At 33.2% G+C, this 21,849-nt stretch overlaps 2 protein-coding genes across 2 annotated transcripts; one reads left to right on the forward strand and one right to left on the reverse strand.

The window, feature by feature from the left end:
* Positions 1-918: 918 nt before the first annotated feature.
* On the reverse strand, positions 919-1,562 carry RpS24 (ribosomal protein S24). Its single transcript, XM_090104307.1, has 2 exons — positions 1,419-1,562; positions 919-1,313 (listed from the first exon to the last, which is right to left on the reverse strand). The coding sequence occupies exons 1-2, from the start codon at positions 1,466-1,468 to the stop codon at positions 965-967; spliced, it is 399 nt and encodes a 132-aa protein (XP_089960433.1). The 5' UTR covers positions 1,469-1,562; the 3' UTR covers positions 919-964.
* A 3,810-nt stretch (positions 1,563-5,372) lies between these two features.
* Positions 5,373-21,376, forward strand: LOC149906764 (monocarboxylate transporter 14-like). Its single transcript, XM_090104937.1, has 6 exons — positions 5,373-5,458; positions 12,338-13,831; positions 13,920-14,390; positions 17,914-18,135; positions 19,947-20,232; positions 20,703-21,376. The coding sequence occupies exons 2-6, from the start codon at positions 12,608-12,610 to the stop codon at positions 20,852-20,854; spliced, it is 2,355 nt and encodes a 784-aa protein (XP_089961063.1). The 5' UTR covers positions 5,373-5,458; positions 12,338-12,607; the 3' UTR covers positions 20,855-21,376.
* The last annotated feature ends 473 nt before the right edge of the window (positions 21,377-21,849 follow it).

The following is a 21,849-nucleotide window of genomic DNA, read 5'->3' on the forward strand; positions in this document are numbered from 1 at the left end:
CCCGTGTATTATGGAGAGACATATTAATTTATAAACAAAAATACCATACCCAAACTAAAATCCTTATATAAATAGGATCAGAGTGTATTGTTAAAATATTCTCAAACTTTGAAGGTACATTTTGTAGCAAAAATGTTAGAATTTATAAAAAGGATAATCTATGCCTTAACAGTTGGCAAATTTTATTATCCCATTTGTAAATAATTTCTACACAATAACAACTGCTTATGATACTGAGCAATGGAACCAGATTATATTGGTTCGTAGATCAAAGCTCTTCACGAAAAATAGTCAACAGTGATAAAAGCTTCAATAGTCAATACATAGTATAAAATAGTCGCTTTCCTACTTCAGTGCCTGCTGTGCAATGCAATTTAAAATTACAGATGAACAGATTTTTTAAGAGGTGTATTTAATTTCTTAAGTTTTAGACCAAGCAGGCAAAGCCACAGGTGGAAAGCTAGTGTAGGCTAAATGCTCAAATCTAAAATTAGCAACTATCATATGATTGAAATTGAATAATATAATGTCAACTTCATTGTCAATTTAGTTTAAAATATTGGTAGTGTCATATCTGCAATAAATAAAACAGACTTATGGCAATAATTACTGTGATTACTACTGAATAATCATGACTAGAATAATCTAATAAAATATTTAGTTTGATTGAACATACAAAATATACTTTAAACATAATTCACAATTGCATTACTTACTGTAAAGACCAATTTTAGGCATTTAATACAAAAATGTTATTGCCATTTACTATTGTTCCTTGATAAATATTGTTTAAATATATTGAACTCAATTGCACCTAATAATACTAATTTAAATCTATAGTAAAAGCCACTATTCATCTCAAAAGCATCAACTAAATGTTTCAGTGAGATATGAGGAATCGTAAATACAAACACAAAATGCAGTTTTTTTGGAGTTTATTTACTTACAGTCCTATACCGTCACATCACTTCTTGGCTGCGGCACCTACTTTGGATTTTTTGGTACCACGCACCTTCTTCATTCTGTTCTTACGTTCCTTACGTTGTTTGCGTGTAGGCCTCTTCTTTTCATACAGGCCGTGGCGGGCTAACCTGTGTTTAGGCTCGAACTTCTTAGCAAAGTCAAGGGTATCGTAGATAAGTGCGAATCCTGTGGACTTGCCGCCACCAAAGTTCGTCTTGAAACCGAATACGAAAACAACGTCAGGTGTCACTTTGTACATTTTCGCCAGCTTTTCACGGATTTCTGTTTTGCTGACGGTGGGCTTGCCTGGGTGGAGGACATCGCAAACCATCTGCTTGCGGGCCAACAATCTGAAAACGATACAAACGTTGTCACATAACCTGTCATCGTGGGATGGACGCGTTTTACACATGAAACAAACATTTTTCGATGCTTTCTATAATATGCACTTTTACCTGTTGGTCATGAATTTACGAGTACGGATAGTCGCTGTGCCTTCACTCATTTTGAAATATTTTTAGGGATTCCGGCGTACTTTACGCACGTGTCTCCTAACAACTTCACAGGGAAAAAGAACGTGTTGGTGTTGCCATGAAAAATGTTCAATTTTCCAAGTGTCATTGAAAGCATTTTTGACATCCGCCACACTGAATTTTTATTAAATTTAAATTAAGATAAAACAATAATTGTAAATTGTAATAATATTTAAAACATAATAATCTTACAATATTTACAGTGCAATTATATTTTCCATTCGAAAAATACTTTTTGAAGTATTATGTAACAGAGTTGCCATTACGGACGCGGACGCGAACGCATGTAACATTAATTTTTCAAATTACTTTGATCAAATTAAGTATAATTGCAATCTATAAAATATATAAATACTAGCTTTCCGCCCGCGTTTTCAGAGAAAAACCCGTTCCTGTAGGATTTCCGGGATAAAACCTATATCCTATGTCCTTTCTCGGGTATCAAAATATATCTACACCAAATTTCATGCAAATTGGTTCAGTAGTTCAGGCGTGATTGAGTAACAGACAGACAGACAGAGTTACTTTCGCATTTATAATATTATAGTATGGATATATGAACACATAGTTTTATGTATGAAAATATATTCTTGATAATTATTGAACATTTCATTCCTGTTTGCTTGTTTTTTTTATTATCTAAAAAAAACGAGTTTTAAATTAAAATTAAAACACAAATTAATTTATGAGGTAATTACTATAAATCATTACTTTGTATCAGTAGCTAAAACAACGTTAGTAACACCAAAATATTAATTTATTTCACTCATTAATATTTATTTTATGATTCCTATATTAAAGTTGTCCATTATTTATTTTTTCTGTATGTTTCCGTAATTCCGTATTAGTTATAGTAATATCTGATTAATAAGAATGCATTTAATGCATATTTAATGATCACTTAATAATATGATACCTATTTTATTAATTTCAAAAATGCGCGTATCTAACCAAAAGTCTCAGGTCTAATTATTTAAGAAGTTTCATTGATGTTGGCGCGATTATTTAAATTGAAATGTTACCTGGAACATATAAATTTTCAACTTTTAAAAATCAAAACGGTATAATCGATAGGGTGTTATTATTTAAGAAAATAAATAATGGTTTGCTCTTTTATATTTTATTAAGTTGTTATTATGCATTCAGGAATAAAAAATGTATTGACGTTGCCTAAGTACGTAAACGTTTTTCTATACCTATCCATAGGTACGGTCTAATTCTTTAATAAATGGCTTACTTATAATAAAGGGATTACATCCTGAACTTGTTACGAAATTTTACAACTTCCAAAGGAATATAAAACGCGATTTTGTTTGTTTCAATATATGTTTCTAGTATGTTGTTTATTAACATATTTATTATACGCCTGGCTATAATTTTTGTTGCATTACGATTATAGGGGTATTGCTACTACTTTATGAACGGGCGCTAGTTTAACAAAAAATTTCTTAATGCTTTCCATGCATCATCACTACATAGTATAAAACAAAGTCGCTCTCCCTGTCCCTATGTCCCTATGTCCCTATGTCCCTATGTCCCTTTGTACGCTTAAATCTTTGAAACTACGCAACGGATTTTGATGCGGTTTTTTTTAATAGATAGATCGATTCAAGAGGAAGGTTTATATGTATAATAACATCCATTAAATAGTGGAGAAGTACTGTTATTTTTGAGGTTTCTAATGTGATGTCGTAAAAAATTACATTTTTTCCGCTTATATTGCAAACGCAGGCTGAACCCTACGAGTTTTATCAAAATAATGTACTAAGTATTATACACATTGAAAAGGTCTACAGAAAAGTCCGCGATGGTATATGTCTATCTCTTATGGATAACCCACAATAACTTTTTTTGTCATTTAATTTTTACGACAAATAATGGCTAATTTTCGATGCGATTTTAACCAATACAGCATTAATCCTTAACCAATTAAATACCTTGAATACATTGTTCATTTAATATAGATCTATATGGCCCTTTACACCGTATGATTTAAGTGAATATTTTCGAAGATATTACAGATTTAAGGCCGCTGCATACGTGACGGGAAAATACCTCGGACGGGACGTGAGCGGGACGGGCACGTGATTGCCTGGTTCACAACGGGAACGTGGAGCAAACGCATACGCACCGTGACGTGATTCTGATCTAACGTGCTAGTGTTGTGAACAACGAAAGATGGATTTTTCAATTCAAGAATTGGCTTTAATTGCTATTGCTCTAGATGACGAAGAAGCTACGACCGTCAAGAAAACATTAACATCTTTGTAATCTACATTCTGCAAATAAAGAAATTTGAATTTGAATTTAAACTAAACAATACTGTTTTTGATTTATAAGCTTAAGATGTTTCATTTTTATATTTTTGGTAATAATGCCGCCATAAAACAAAAATATTATGCACTAAAATTATTTTGGCATTTTAAACATAAAATATGTAATTCAGAACACGATGAAGTGTCACAGGAATCATCATAGGTGAAAAGGACTAAGTATAGTTAGGAATATACCACAATATATTCATTAAATAACACTTACCGTTTTCACTGTATGACAATTTCACAGCAATTTTACGCCATAAATAATTTTTATAAAAATAAAATTGCCATATTTTGTATTTAAATATTGTGGGTTCGCTAAATTATACAACGCTGGATAAGAGCGTACACATTCGATCAGTTTTTCATCGTCCATTTTCGATACTTGGAAGGCGTCACTATTAATCTCTCCGGCACGAACGGAGTGACTGTGCATACGTAGCGAAATCACGGACGGGACGGGGCACGTGCGGGACGGGACGGGACGGGGACGTGCTAAACATCGTCGGCGACGATATTTTTCCCGTCCACGTTCCCGTCCCGTCGATGTTCCCGTGACATATACGTATTTGGATACATTTTGTATGCAACGATGTTTCCAAAACTTCCCGTCACGTCCCGTCCGGGTAAAATCCCGTCACGTATGCAGCGGCCTTTAAAAATTGCGGGACCTAGCGTTTGCGGCGGTACCGGCCGGCCGCCCGGCTATGTATTTTTAATTTTATACCCGTGCGAAGCCGGAGCGGGCCGCTATGTTTTTATATATGTACAACGTTCACAGTTTTTTGTAGTGTTTTTAGTATCAGCATTGCACCCGTGCGAAGCCGGGGCGGGTCGCTAGTATTATACAAGTAAAAGTAATACCTATAATGTTTTTATAGACTCTATTACTTAAGGGAATCATAAATCCCCAATGACGTCAGAGTTAAACCGCGCACCCTTAAAATCACCGTATTCTACATCAATATTCTATAAAAAACAATTTAATGTTATTATAACACAAATCGCTCTCACGGGACCATGTCTCCATAACGAGCAAATATTTTGTTTTCTTGCAAAGATTAACTAAGCTCAGGCTTGTCTAATAGTAGAATAAAGTATTATGCAATAAATAACTTTAAACTACACGAAAAAAATGAAAATATACTTTATAAAACGAAATAAGTAGTTAAAATTAGAAGTTATTTTTTGTTCAGATAAAATCATAATAAAGCATTTATTAGAGTAATGTAATAAGTTGTAAAAACTGTTTTTATTTAAGTAGGTACCTACTTTACATTCGATGTCGGATTAATCGATAAGTTGGTTAATTATCGTTATACTTCACACTACTGATATAATATATAGTAGCTTCGATGAATTAAACAAGTGATAACAAAATTAAAACTTACTGAATCATACGTCTACGCTATTTTTTACGTTCAACGTGATGACGTCACGACAAAGACCATCGAACGAGACCCTTCGCGGCTCATGCGGTTCCATCGATTGTGCGTATTCACGGTAAGGCAGGGAGGGGCGGGTGGGGTCTTCATAGTGGTTTCTACTACGATATTATCGATCGTTCCTTGACGCCAATTTCATACGATAACGTGCGTTCAAACCGGATGGTCCCGTGTAACGGAACAGAAAGTCGTCGAACCGGTAAGTGTGCCGAATTCATTTATTATCATAAATTTAAATTATACAGCTCTATATTATAATATTAATCGTGGTACTTTTCTTATATACAATTTCGTGTTGCCACGTGGTATTATGGTGTTATAGTGGTACAGTAGTGTTATTATGGGTATATGATTGTGTGATTTTTCCACGTTTGTATTATTATGAAATCACTTCATGGTATTTTTCGATGTGCACGTGTTATATTTTAGTTAGAAAACGTACATATAGGCTCTCTTTTTAATAGGTCACGTGGTTATCATTAAGAAACGGTGACCGATATTTATAAACCCCATGCATATTTTTATCATAGTTCATAATTTTATAACGTACACATAATATTATTATGAACATAATACCTACTTGGTATATTTCCTTGAGCAGACGCCAGACAGTCTATCCCTGGAGCATGACCTGGCTCAATATTCCTAACGAACGATAGAGCGAAAAACGTGATTTACTTCTGAGTTATCTACCAACTATCGAAAAAATAAAGCTAGATATTTTTAAAACTACATATATATGTACCTAGAATAGGTATTTATTTCCCAATTTTTCAATAACTAGTAGAAGTTAGAACCAATATATTTATTGTAGAGTTTTTATTAAATGCATATAGGTTGTAGAAACAATTTAATTATTGTAGAGTTTTTATTATATACTAGCGGTCCGCCCCGGATTCGCCCGTGGTACATATTTACGTTTTCTCTACATAAAAACCATCCTCGTACTTCAAGGAATATAATAAAAAAAGAATTATCGAAATCGGTTCAGCCGTTCTCGAGTTATGCGCTTACCAAAACATTTTGTGATTCATTTTTATATATAAGAAGAATATGTATAAAGGGTATAGCTAAAAGTTACGCCTAAAGCCTTATTCATATTATACCTAACAATTACGAAGTTCAATCAGTAAATATTTGTTGTTGATTGTTGGCCAGCTCGCCGATGGTTAAATGATTACACAAGAAGTAGCTACTACGAATATTATAAACATGAAAGTTTTATAGATGGGTTACTATGTTACGTAAAAATCGCTGATTGTATCCTATTAAATTTTGTACGGAGATATACCTAGTATGTTAGTAGAAAATACACATTGTTCTCTTGTGCTTTTTAGACCTGTAGCTGTAGGTAACAGACTCGGGCTTTAGCTAGTCATTTCTATAGATAATATTAGTTGTCTATATTGAGAGTAAAACAAAAGAGGGAAGAGCTAAGAGCACTAAAAATAACATCCCCTGTTTAAATATTATTAACTAGCCGGTGGGAATAACCGCGAAGAAATTTATGTTTGGCTCTATTGTTATGACCTCTACCTTTTCTGATATATTTATTTAGTCTTTGTAGTTACATAGAAGCAGGAGAAAACAATACAACATACAAATATAGGCGTATAGATTATAGAGAATAGGGCCATAAATTCCGTCTTATTGCTAAAAACAGTCACTACCAGGCAACTGGGGTGGCAAAAGATATCAGACGTGCAGACGATCGCGATGGCACTACCAATAACGTAATTAATTAAAAAATATGTAAGTATACATAAAATCAATCAATAATAACTATTATACATATATATTTCTGGTCTAATGAGCATATTATAAGATTAAACATTGCATACTTATAGACAAATCATAAAAAAGTACCTAATATGTAATACCTAATACCTACCTACCGAGACCTTATATTATACCTAATACAAAATTTGAAAAATTATAGTTTATCGTTTCCTTGCACTTAGTTACCTTAAGAGGGCGTATAAAGCCAGATAATTCTACGATTAAGCCTCGCCCATTACGCGCCATGCCGCGCGCCCTCACAATACCCTCATACACCCGGCTCATCCAACGTACGTAAAGTTCATCGCACGCTAAATTATACACAATATTCTTCGCTCGTTCAACGCGTATTTTCGGTAGTTAGTAGGTATGTTGTCTAAAATAATTGTATAAAACAGTGAAGTTGAAATCCTCACAAATTATGTAATATGTCTTTTTATTATTATTTGTTTATAATTATTAATGATAATCTAAACATATTATAAAACAATAAAAAAACTGTCTGTATGTAATATATAAAAAAAAACAATATTAGGGAAACAGTATAGAGCACGAATCCGTAAAAAAAGTCTGTCGAAATAGCGAGTATAGATACTATTTTTAAATAAACATACGCAGTCGACGACACACATTCCTCCAGAACTTTATTTTGATTAATTAATTTGGTTATAGTCCATTGAATGAGTCCCTCCAAGGGGGGTCTAGAGTGCGTGAGTTAGTAACGTAAGATGTTTCTTCGGAAACATGTCAAGAGTCCCTAGGTAATAAACATACTAAAACCCCGGGCCACTAGGAGGAGCCCCGGAGTGGGGGGAGGGGGGAAATGGGTCCATTTTTTCATTTTTCGCTTAAATCTCAAAAACGGTACATGTTAGAGAAAAACTTTCAAGGAAAAATTGAAAGGCCATAAAATTATCTACAAGTTGTACCTGAATCATTTTTTCCTATATCCTACCGTTTCTGAGTTATACGCAGTAAAACATGATTTTGGCTCAAACAATTTCAACATCAATCGATCAAAAAATATTTCTTTCTTCCAAAAACCTCAAATGTGCAACTTGTGACCAGTACTGATAGATTGCTCTTAATTAGGTATATAATTGGTAAAATAAACACATTCCTCCATGGAAGCCTTTAGGAGGAATCGATTGTCAAAATATTATATTAGGGCAGTTTGAGTTACTGAACTTGATCTTTTTATTTTTTTCTTCCAAAAAACTCAAAAGTGCAACTTGTGACCGGTACAGATAGATTGCTCATAATTTGGTCTATCATTGCTAAAAATACCAGATTCCACCACGGAGGCGTTTACGGGGAATTGAATTTTATCAGGGTAGTTACGATACATGAACTTTTTATTTTTTTTCTTCCAAAAAGCTCAAAAGTGCAACTTGTGACCGGTACAGATAGATTGCTCATAATTAGGTCTATCATTGATAAAAATACCAGATTCCACCATGGAGGCGTTTACGGGGAATTGAATTTTATTAGGGTAGTTAGTTAAAAAGTTCATGTATCGTAACTACCCTAATAAAATTCAATACCTCCTAAAGGCCTCCATGGTGGAATCTGGTATTTTTATCAATGATAGACCCAATTATGAGCAATCTATCTGTACCGGTCACAAGTTGCACTTATGAGTTTTTTGGAAGAAAAAAATAAAAAGATCAAGTTCAGTAACTCAAACTACCATAATATAATATTTTGACAATCGATTCCTCCTAAAGGCTTCCATGGAGGAATGTGTTTATTATACCAATTATAGACCTAATTAAGAGCAATCTATCAGTACCGGTCACAAGTTGCACTTTTGAGTTTTTTGGAAGAAAGAAATATTTTTTGATCGATTGATGTGGAAATTGTTTGAGCCAAAATCATGTTTTACTGCGTATAACTCAGAAACGGTAGGATATAGGAAAAAATGATTCAGGTACAACTTGTAGATAATTTTATGGCCTTTCAACTTTTCCTTGAAAGTTTTTCTCTAACATGTACCGTTTTTGAGATTTAAGCGAAAAATGAAAAAATGGACCCATTTTCCCCCTCCCCCCACTCCGGGGCTCCTCCTAGTGGCCCGGGGTTTTAGTATGTTTATTACCTAGGGACTCTGGACATGTTTCCGAAGAAACATCTTACGTTACTAACTCACGCACTCTAGAACTTTTTATTCAATGGACTATTAGATTGTACGACATTTTTCGACTCAGCAATTATTCTAAAAATAAAAATAAAAATTATCCTTTATAAAATATTACAAAGTTCTTCGAAATTTACGTATTATTTTATCGAGAGCTGGTAACTTTAGCAGGTACCTTTCTGGAGTATTTTTTTCTGCGTGGCAATAGTCAGTAGACACAGGTTGAGAGTGAGGGTCCACATTTTCCAAATTTAAAATTGTTCTGTGAAATTAGACTGAATCATCAGACTGAAAAATTTTTGTAAAACGTCATTCTTATAAATGTGTAGCTGGGCTCTTATGGGTCTATATCAGATGTTCCAGATCTTTGATTTTTTTTAATCAACAGAAAATTTCCATCAGACGCAACAATTTTTGTTGACGTCACTCCTATAAATGTTAGAGTGTGATCTCAGGGTCCCTCATCATACATTCTAGATCTTCGAATTTGTATATTTATATTGCCCAGATAATACCTACACAACAAAATAACTTTCATTCAAAGCCGTCCAATAGTTCCGGAGATTGGCGTGTACAAACAAACAGACACATAGAGTTTTTTTAGGATTTACGGGAACAAACCTATCCAATGTCCTTTCTCAGGTCTCAAGCTAAAAGTCTCTATCAAAGTTAGAGCTTAGAGAGCCAGACATACATACAGACAAACAGACAAAAATTCTATAAACTATGTACCTATATTTTTGGCTACTATATCGATTGAAAATCACGCCCCAAGTATCCGTAAAAATATTCAATGTACAGTTTTGACTTTCGTACAATTTTTTTTTATACCTATGTGATTGTAATATTATTATCTAATACAGATTGTAAATATATATAATGTGTAGTTACTATTCACAACTTGTATTGGTTATTTACTGGAGCAAACATAGGAATCTACCTATAGTAATACTATAATATATATATATATATATATATATATATATATATATATAATAATATTATAAAACATTCCCGATTTGATTGATTGCATTTGCAAGGCGACCGTAGGAATTAGGTACCTACATAACTAAGTATAAAAAGTGTCTTTGTAAATTGTAGGTACCCACTATGAATGTAGGTATCTATAAATATCGTCGCATGAATACTCAACTCGCGGAAACGAATTTACAGAATTTACACAAATAATAATATCCAAACTCGCCTGGATAAACTTTCTCAAATGAATCTATAGTTTAGGTGGTCTGTTGCGGTTCTGCATCAGGTGTTTCAGTTTTCAAAATAAATTATTATTTTATATTTCCCGGATAATATAATAGTACCTACACAACAAAATAACTTTCATTCAAATCCGTCCAGTAGTTCCGGAGATTAGCGTGTACAAACAAACAGACAAACACAGACAGTTTTTTTTATTTACGGGATAAAACTCATCCTATGACCTTTCTCAGGTCTCAAGCTATATCTGCACCAAAATTAGAGCCCAGACATACATACAGACAGACATACAAAAATTCTAAAAACTATATTTATGTATAGATATGTACTACATATTACTATGTAATACAGATTATGAATATATTATATATATATACATATACATATGTATATTATAAAAAAATACCTATTCAATGTAAGTACAGTTTTGACTTTCGTACGAATTTGTTATACCTATGTATAGATGTTATGTATGATTATCTAATACAGATTGTAAATATAATATAATATATGTACTATTCACAACCGGTTTACATATTATTTATATTATTATTTACTGGAGCGAACATAGGATCTGCCTATAGTAATAATAATATAAATCTTTCTTGACTTGATTGATTGCACCGCGACTGTAAGAATAAGGTACCACTATGAATTTTATTTACCTATCTATAGTTGCTGCTGCTATCGCGTCAATACTCAGCCCGCGGAAATTATTTTACAGAAACTAAACTTTCTCAAATAGGTAAATCAAGACTTATCTTTTTATATTATAATTATTATTTATTAATATTATAACAATACTATTATAACCTTCGACATTTAGTTATCTTTTCAATTTGAATCTTCTTTAGTTCTCGTTTCTTAAGTCTTTTCATTTTGTTGTTTACCATTTTCAACAAATCAATATTCGGCGTAATTATAAAACACGGCGCAGCAATTTTAGCGTGGTCTACTCGTCTCAACGGAGCGATAGCGTCTGATGTATGAAATAGAATTATGTTTTTAGCTCCCGGAACGTGCGATGGAAGATGATTTCTTGCGTAATTAAAAATATAGTAAGCGCCAAAAGTGTTTTATCGTGATTAAACCAAAACTAAAAGTAATTACACAAAATGCTCTGACAAATATCTTGCAAATGTTTTAATATAATTGTTTATGAAAAAAAAATCATAATAAGTATTACCATGTCCAGTAAAAAACGTAAAAGTGTGAAATTTAGAGGTAACTTCGTGAATTTTTTCTATCGAGTCAATTTCAATATTTTATGTTTTTGATCTGACAATATCATCGAAAATATCATCAAGTTTTACATATATTTTATTTTTTATATTTGGTCTTGAATATTACACGTATCAACTAAAAGTTGATTGGTGATTTGACTTTATACGCGCCCTTAAAGAATATTACTCATACCACATTTGCTAATAAAAAATAGATATTTTTAGAATGTTTGCAATATTTCAATATCAGATTAATTGGTTCCCCTAAAGAATGTTGTAGGCAATTTTGTTTATGAAGAACCACGATCTTACGGCGATAAAATAAAGTCAAGGCTAGACAGACTATTAGAATTAATAGGGAAAAAGCGCCCTATAAAAGTGCAGTTCATGGCCATATAAACTATTTTTAACATTTGGTAGACGCGCAGTATCTGTGTTTTCAGTTTTGTAATATTTTTATAAGATTCCTGGGTTCATTTATACTCTATTTAAAAGACTATGAATGATAAGTTTCATAAGATTCGACTATGAATTATAGATTAAAAATATGAAGAGTCAGCTGGTAGTTAACTGCACTTAGATATCATTGTTATTTATTTCGTTGATCCTTGTAATTTAATATCGGATGTATGTAGTTAACTTTTAATATGGCTATATATTAATATCAATTACCATAGAAACGCTCTATTGTCTATTGTAATTGTGATATTTATCTTTTCAGGAGCAGAGCTTTGTGGTTTCAAAGACTTCGCACTACAATTTTTAACTTTTTAAGACAGTGACGACCTTGCATGGGTCACTTTAAAACTGCCTACTTCAGCCCTTTGATAAAGATCTTCATGGTACCTGTTGAAAACAAGCCGAATACCTTAAAACTAAACAGCGTGGCTAGACAGTCTAGTAGATATTCAGCCAGAGATCCAAGATTAAGACGTTAATCTATTATTTGAATCAGTCCCCACTGCCAGTATTATTTGTAACATAGTAAGATATGGAGTTAGACGAAAAGTCATCTGTAGTATTGAGAAATCGCGCGCCAAAAGATAAATTAAAACCACAAGATGCAGTACGTGAATCTTTGCTAACCGATTCGACATCGGGTATAGTTAAAGGCGATGATGATACTACAAGTATTGGTTCCACATCCTTCTCTAGTCCAGAAGTCGAAGTTAGTAATAAAGACCTACTTGCCGTTAATAGTAAGGAAAATAATAAAGATCTCGATGGAAAGTGCACAAAAGTGAATATCGATACAGACAACGAAACAAAAGAAAATCATGTAAAGGGTAATGATTTGAAAGAAAAACAAAAGCTTATTAAGATAGTCGAAGTTCCTAAAGCAAAGATACCAGATGGTGGATGGGGATGGGTGGTCGTATTTTCTTCATTTGTCATCTCAGTGATCGCTGATGGTATTAGTTTCTCGTTTGGATTGCTGTATATGGAATTTCTTGAAGAATTTAAAGCTAGCAAAGCGACTACAGCATGGATTGGCAGTCTGTTCATTGCTGTACCTCTTTTGTCGGGACCAGTAATGAGCGCTCTGGTGGATAGATATGGCTGTCGAAGTATGACAATATTGGGTGGTTTGATTTCCACGCTTGGTTTTGTATTAGCGTCGGTTTCAAATTCAATAGAATTGATGATGTTGACGTTTGGCGTGATCGCTGGGTTGGGCCTCGGTCTCGTATACGTCACTGCGGTTGTTTCCATCGCTTATTGGTTTGAAAAGAAAAGGAATCTCGCTGTCGGTTTAGGAGCTTGTGGTACTGGAGTCGGAACATTTATTTACGCTCCGATGACACAATATTTTATAGAAGAATACGGTTGGAGAGGAACGATCCTTTTATTGGCTGGTACTTTGCTTAATTTGTGCGTGTGTGGGTGCGTTATGAGAGATCCCGACTGGTGGATCTTGGAGCAGGAGAAAGAGAAATCTGAAAGGGACGAAGAGAAATCTGTTAGAGATGATCTGAAATCTAAATATTCCAGTTCCGCCTCAATTGCCAATTCTGTTTCTTATAATGATGAGTTTTCGCGTGGTAAGAATATGAAGCGTCTTATATCAAAGGGTGTTTCGGCCGAGAAAGTGATAAAAGATGAAGTAGCTACTATAAGACGTCGTGAAATTATGGTGTTAATGAAAAAGAAGAATGATGAGAGGAAAACCAGATCTCTTATAGATATGCCATCGAATATGAGTAATGTTGTTGAGGTATGTTGTATACTTTATACATAAAATTGATCTATAACAGTGCCTGATAATGAATTGTTAATAACAATATAACTTTCTATAATTTCAGATGAACAGCGGCTTTACGAACACAAGTAAAGAGTGTGATGATAGCATGAAGTACGTGTCATTTGCAAGTAACTTGTTCGATCGAGATTTAGCGTTAAGGAAAACTCTACAACCGAATATGGTTACTCAGCCGATAGTTAAAAATAAAGATGACGTAAAAGATAACAATGCAACTGCCGAAGGTACGAAAGGCGAAGGGAAATCAAACGACGATCAAAAAGTAACAAGAAGATCAATGTCCGGGTCAAAAGAATTAAAACCGCTCTTGAAACAAGACAGCAAAGACAATAGACGTGATTGGTTTAAAAAGCAATTATCTGTTAATCATCATTATTTACGCGATTTGAAGATGCCATTAAATTCTATAAGCCATAGGAACGCGATTTTAAATATAAAGCGTTATAAACTGAAGGCATCGTCTTGCCCTGATATATTTAAAAATTCCATGATGACGGTAAATGAGGAAGAAGAGGTGAGTACAATTTATTCAATTTATTATACGACACATTCATAATTAAGTAACAAAAGTACATAAACCAGTATTTTAAACATATTCCAAGAGTATGTCATATAATACAAGTCAATAACTGCGTTAAAAACAACCGACTTCAAACTTGCACTTGCAACATTTACAAATACAGACAAAAATGCTCATAAAATAAAAACTACTGGGTCTATTCGAATAAAATTTTTATGGGACCAATTCGACACCATCCCGCATCGAACAAAAAAAGAATCACGTAAATCGGTTCAGAAACCACGGAGTAATCGGTGTACATACATAAAAAAAAAAAAAAAACATACCGGCCGAATTGATAACCTCCTCCTTTTTTTTGAAGTCGGTTAATAAAATAAGCTGTTGAGAATGAACCTATATTGAAAAATCAAGAATATTTTTGCAAGTCAAAACCCTTGACCTTAACCACTGAGCCATAACTTATCCACCGAATCAATTAATACTGTGACTATCTTCAGATTTTAATTTATTTCCTAAAATAAATATAAACTAATTATAAGACAATCTCTTATAGGTATATTAAGAAGAGCTGGAACGTCAACACATTTACACATTGCACATGTTAGGCCGGGAGATACTGACACAAAATTTCGGGCCATTTGTAACAGGATGGCGGTCTAGAGGGGTCTTAGTACGCAATGACAAAAAGAAAAATGATGGTCAGAACGCTGGTACCGGCGGACTAGTCGCGTGGGCGTTAGTCACACTCGTCGGATAAATAGCGAAAGTCCAACGATTTGTAACACAAAAATTTTAGAATTTACCGATAGCCCTTAAAAAAGATGTAGGCGGTAGTGTCATGCCATACAGTTACGATGTGACTTACAGTCCGCCATACCGACGTGAATGCGTTGATTAAAAAAAAAAACAATTCAACCATTTGTACCGAGCTCACTTTTGCACAGGTAACCATAGTCGTGCAGCCATTTACTAAAATTGCCATGCCATACTTTTCGGACGATTCCAAATGGTCGCCATACCGCGGAAAAGTCAAACGATTTGTAAATCGTTTGACTTTCGCTATTTATCCGACGAGTTCGACTAACGCCCACGCGACTAGTCCGCCGGTACCAGCGTTCTGAGTTCTGACCATCATTTTTCTTTTAGTCATTGCGTAATAAGACCTCTGTAGAACCGCCATTCTGTTACAAATGACCCGAAATTTTGTGTCAGTATCTCCCGGCCTATGTATGTGTCATATTTTGCAATTGTTTATAAATACAGGGTGATGTAATTGGTGTAGTACGAATATCTAAAAATCTATGAAGAATTTTGTGATACAGTAAATGGAAGAATTATAGACTATTTTACAGTATTTAATAAAATCATTTAATTTTTTGTTCATTTTCATTAGAAATGTCAATTTTTCTCACCAAGGTGGAAATTTGGATGATAAGGATCTTGTTAGAAAAATATAAATTTTGACTAAAATCGGAATTTTTTTTTCAAAAATCAACTAACTAATTAATAATCAGAGTTATCACATTATTAAAAAAAATAAGCCAAACTATACACAATTTTTACCTACTTGATGCAATCCTCAAAGATCTCAACCCAATAGAGTTACTATGGGGCATAATTAAAGGGAAAGTAGCATCACAAAATGTGAACTTTAACTTGAAAACTGTGTAAGAATTATTTAGAAAGGAAGCAAATGCTATTAGTCTGGATATGTTTAGTGACGTTTGGAGAAAGACGCGAGAACATGAGGAAAAATATATTCAATTAGAACCAAAAGTAGATAATTACACTGACTCATTTATAATAACATTAAGAAATTCCGACAACGAAACATCGAGTTCTTCGAGCGATGAAAGTTACAGTGAAGTAGAAGATTACGATTATGATTAAATAGATTCTTCTTCTTCTCTATAGATACTGCTTTCTGAATTGGTGGTAAATGTTAAAACTGTTATGACGATTCAAAAGTGCTTCTAGAAGAAGTCTAATTGTATAAATGTTTGAGTTTGAGTTTAAAACCAATAGTGTGAAAATTATACAATAAACATGTAACACATATTTGTTAGCGCGTATTGGTAGGTATAACGTACTTACTACAAATATAATATTTCTTAGATATCTTTACTCGACCAAAGTCAGGAATTTAATTATTATTTGATAATTGAATGATTATTAATACTTTTATCCAATTGATTATTATTAGAATAAATAATTAACTTCATCAATTGATTTACTTTTAAATTATAATTTTACAGGTAAATTATGAGAGCTTTCATAAGTAATTATATTTGCATATACATATCTACAACGCACCCATTTTACAATTCAAGTCTAAAATGAAACTAGAGTCGCATTTATTTTTGAACATACTGTAAGTGAAATTGCATAAGTGTGAGTACTGTGAACATGCCAGCTTTCCCTAATTGACCGATATCTTGTCGATCTTGATCTGTCGCGCATCACGTAAAATATGCCAATTGGATGAAACAAGGCGCAGCCGCGCAGAGACAGCGTTATGAATTAATTATAATTTTTTAAAACATTCTATTTTTGCCACAATGATGACAGTGGTTAATTTTAACCTGACCTACTCTTGCTTTTTTGCTATGTATCATCGAAAACTGCTAATATAATTTCGCTTGTAGGGCAAGATTGTAATTATTTCATTTTGTCCGTCTGTATATTTTTATCATGCACCAGGTGAAATCCAATCAATTTAAATGTTTCTTGTCCAAGTTAATAGAATAAAATACACGTGTGGCACTCGGGGACTGCCGCGGTAAAGCTATTGCATGCTATGCCTTCAAGCCACACCTCCGCGCCCGTCGGTGTGGGGAGCGTGAGGTTTTTCGTTACGGAATTTCTGGATTCGGTCCCCGCGCTCAAGGCCCGCGATAGAAGCTATGCAATAGTTTAAAAAATGTAACTCTGCCAATATTATGCACCGTTTATAAATTTATAAATTTGAATACAACCCGCGCGAGTCAACTTGAGATCTGCTACCTATACCCGTCTCTTTTACTCTCACGTGATAATAGAATGGAGTGAAAGGGACAGGACCATTTTTCAGATGTCAAGTTTAAACTCGCGCGAGTTATATAATTTTTAATTTTTTATTATGTACTCCACGCGATTAAAACAGCTGGCTAATACATAGTTAGTTTATAATAACAAGTTATTCGCGTTGTCTCTGACAAAAATAAAACTGTATAATATATCACTATTTAACGAATACTCACAATCACGCATTAAAATTGTCCCGAGCAAAACTCTACGCGCCTATATAATAAGCAGTTTTCTTATGAGCAATACACAACACAATACACTTTGAACATTACTACCCAGAAATAAGGTTCTAATTTCAATGGATGTGTTATACAATATCACTCATATTTTTCGACGACCTTTTGACAGGCGATTGTGATTTGTGAGTCTAGTTCTTTATAGCATTTTGATATGCGATTGTGAGTCTTATGGTTTATTATTATGATAACAATATATGCCTTATTGTCTACAGAATTGGTACGACGATTGCGTCACAGTCCTACAGGATATGTTTAACGTGGAACTATTCAAAGAGGTCACATTCATAATACTTTGTGTTGGAACAATAATAATATTTGTATGGTTTATTGTGCCGTATTTCTACCTCGCTGAGCACATGGTGAACAATGGATATAATGATGATGATGGAGCCGTGATGTTGAGTTTGATTGGTATCACCAATACTATTGGAATGGTGAGTTATTTGTGATTTGATTGTGAGTGTTGCATGCTCGAGTTTTAGGGATTTTAAACGCGATTTATTTGAAACGTCGGGATTAATAAGTTTCGAACATTTTACATAGGACACAGGCATGAAATTCTTAAAAATATACTTAGTTTTATTTAAATAATAAATAAATCGCGATTTATCGCGAAAGTAAATCGTTTAAAATATTTTATGAGTCACTTATTTTATTTAAAACATCAGCTCTGCCTTGGTTGAATTGAAATAGTAGGTACAAGATTAAAAAAATGGTCAATCCGGCATTATGTTCCTTGCATAGTAGACATTACAGTATCAAGTCCCAATTACCTATATCCTAGAGGTACCTTTAATTATTTAGGAAAAACTTAGCCTATAAATTTCAAACATTAGACAGAGCGAGAAGGTACAAGTACATTATCCGTACCTCTATTTTCTGAGAGAAACGTCAATAGGCTGCTATCTCTTACCACTCTTGCGCAAGTGATAATTTGTTGGGCCAACGCTCTCGTTTTCAAGAGAGCCTATAAGACAGATACGGTATCGCGATCTTCGTTCTCTTTCTAACCGAGAAAAGTCCAGGAAAGCTATTTCTTTTGCAATTAAAAATACCTCTGCATTCTTGGGATATTCCATATTTTTTTATAGAAAGTTCGCTGGACCATCTAGAACAGTATTACACATTATTTTACATTACGATTTACGATTCTGTATAATTTTTAGAAACTACTTTTATCTCGCTCACCAAACTTTCAGGTCATAAAGGTACTTGATTGGTAAATGCACTACCCTTGTATAAATACATACTTACTTTATCTTGACACTAAAAAGTCTTGTACCAAAGCTAGGTTAGGATAGGACAGTCGATCGTATGTTTTTAGGTACACAATAAGAAGCTGAATATAATATTTTATTTTTAGGGTAACCATTATTTAAGAAGACTATATTATTTTTAGGGTGGGAAAGCGATGGCGCTAGACGACCTATAGCGCTGTCATTTTTTCACACTGGAAATAATATTGCTTTGCATGTGGGGGCTGTATTCTTTAGGTAATCAATCAAAAAGTGTATATGACTATTTTACACGGCTGGTTTATACTATTACTTACACCAGTGGGTAGATAGTTAAGTCATGTTATTTTTAATGAATATTGTATTTATGAAACGAAGTACTTACCTATACCTAATACCCAAGAAAATAAATCATTTCACTAAATAGAGCAACTTGAAAATATTGGAACACAATTTGAACTTATATATAATTAACGTTCAATAAATTATGACAAAAATAGAAAATCCAGAAAGCAAATGTCACCTGATATTTACGCATCTGTGCCAAATTCTTGCACTTACCACAGACTAAATATAACCGAAGGTTTTGGATATATTCGGATTTTATCAACGGTAGCTTCGAAATTTGAAGTATAGATTGATATATCGTTTTTAGTTTCGGTTATTGTTCATTTAATTTTTGCTGCAAAGTTAAATTGGCACTTTATTGTATGGTTAGATAGCTATGCAAATTAGCAATTACTATTACTTCAAATAAATTACTGCTGTTCTAGATAAATAAGTTAATTTCGATTATTTATATTGACGATAAAAATTATCGTTAACTGAACTACACTATTCTGAATTGAAATTGGTACCTATATATAATGCGAAGTCGTCAAATCATATCGAAGCTATTTTTTACAATTCTCGTAAACACACTTCTGCTTTACCTTGTAAAATAAACTGCATTTTATTACGTAGTAGGTAAGTATACCTCCTAAAAATTAATTCTCGTTTTCCTCCTACAGGTAGGCCTAGGCTGGATAGGGGATTTCCCTAGTGTTTCCATCGGCAATCTATACGCCGCTTGCCTTTTATTCTGTGGCGCTTCAGTAGCCGCTATTCCCTTAGTGGTCACCAACTATTGGCTATTGGCCTTCGTTTGTGGAACGTTTGGCTTGATGTTCGCCGCATCTTTTACTTTTGTACCAAGCTTGTTGGTCAAGTTGGTATCTTTGGATGACTTTACTTCGGCGTACGGATTGGTGCTGTTGGCGGAGGGGATTGGCCATTTGATTGGCCCACCGCTGTCTGGTGAGTTGTTTTCTGTAATAAAATGTAATTTTGTGTTTTAATGATCTATTGTGTATTTGATAATGACATTTGGGGGTGTAAAATCTAGGGGTGTAAATAATGACTAAATAATAGTGAAATTATAAAATTGAAACTATTTGGGAAGTTTTTATAAGAACAACAGCAATATGTCTGTTTGTCAGTCTCTCATTGAACTCAAAAACTACTGAATGTGTGTGCATTTTATGTAGTTTTATCCGATATATTTCTAGATGAAAACAAATCATAAGCTACACTGTAGATGCTACAGTATTAAGTGTATGAATTCAGAAGCGCGAAGGGCAGAAGCTAGAAAAAATTATTATGATTCGTAAAAAATAGATTATTATGAAGTTACTTTTTCTAACTAACTTGTTTTACGATATACATAGACTACCTATCTAGGTATAAAAGAATGACATTTAGATCTAACAGAATTCTATCGTTCCCAGGACTCATATACGACCTAACGTTATCCTGGGAGTTATCCTTTTACCTCGGCGGGGGGTGGATTGTCATGGCCGGAGTACTTACAGCATTTATACAACCGATCAGGTCTTACCAGCAGAGACGGGAAACGGAGCAGAATAGCGAAATTATTTAATTTTTTGTTTTAGTGGTTTTGGGGTAATTGCGAACAGGGCCTTATTCCAATCTATAAGTTATATATACTTTCTAGAATGACAGTACGAGTCGGGTAAATGCCTGACTCCTGAGCGAGCATACTCTTTTGATACATCAGTGTTTGTATCTAATCTCCTTTGAAACGGCTCGACACATTTATAATCAAATTATTCCCTCAAAAGATATCAGAGATGAATTTTCGAAATTATGCAAGTACCTACCCTACATTCGCAATTACTCCAATCACGAATGCACTTTTATGACTTAATATGTCTTTGATTAGAAAATCAATTTGATAGAAATTGAAATAGTAATTCGGCTTAAAATATAGTGAAAAAATTCTACTATAACAGTTTTCGTGTTAAATTTTTAACAAAAGACCAAATTAGAGGTAATTTGAATAAAACAAACGATTCATTATTTTAATGTATAAATTTTTGATAAGTTTTAAATTTGATATTATGACCTTCCGCTGTGGAAACACAAAATATAATATGTGAATTATATAAGTACTTTTCAATTTTCATGTACTTATTTGGAATAAATAATTAAATTTTAAAACATAATTAACCTCAATGATATTCTTAAGATAATATAATATTGGTACTAAAGATTTATTCCTTCTAGAAATATTAGTATATAAAAGTACAGGTTTATAGTTATAAAATTCAATACAGCCTCTCAATAAAACACCAAAATAAACTATTGTGAATATAGTTTTCGCCTCTCATTTTTCGTAAATTTATTCTAAAATGTTCACATAAAGAACAAATTAATAAAACGTATTTTATTAAATTTATTACAATTTATTACGCACAATTATTATTACCTATTAATTATTAGAATTATATGTACTTAATGCATTTCTAGTCAAATTATAGTATTATTAAATAAACAAATTACTATTGTTATCGCTTTATGACATGTTATTACTTATTATGTAAGAAAAATAATAAATTACGATATTTAATTCTA

This window comes from Colias eurytheme, chromosome 8 (genome assembly GCF_061535395.1).
Source record: "Colias eurytheme isolate Ceu_HAF_F1 chromosome 8, ilColEury1 Martin Lab GWU primary, whole genome shotgun sequence".
In the NCBI taxonomy this organism is placed as follows: domain Eukaryota; kingdom Metazoa; phylum Arthropoda; class Insecta; order Lepidoptera; family Pieridae; genus Colias; species Colias eurytheme.

What these genes read in the sequence shown, in the direction of transcription:
- RpS24 (XM_090104307.1), bottom strand. Translation starts at nt 1,468, where the DNA reads ATGAGTGAAGGCACAGCGACTATCCGTACTCGTAAATTCATGACCAAC. An exon ending in CGTAAATTCATGACCAACAG is followed by an intron (nt 1,314 to 1,418) that starts GTAAAAGTGCAT and finishes TATCGTTTTCAG; the next exon opens with ATTGTTGGCCCGCAAGCAGA.
- LOC149906764 (XM_090104937.1), top strand. Translation starts at nt 12,608, where the DNA reads ATGGAGTTAGACGAAAAGTCATCTGTAGTATTGAGAAATCGCGCGCCA. An exon ending in ATATGAGTAATGTTGTTGAG is followed by an intron (nt 13,832 to 13,919) that starts GTATGTTGTATA and finishes CTATAATTTCAG; the next exon opens with ATGAACAGCGGCTTTACGAA. An exon ending in CGGTAAATGAGGAAGAAGAG is followed by an intron (nt 14,391 to 17,913) that starts GTGAGTACAATT and finishes TATTGTCTACAG; the next exon opens with AATTGGTACGACGATTGCGT.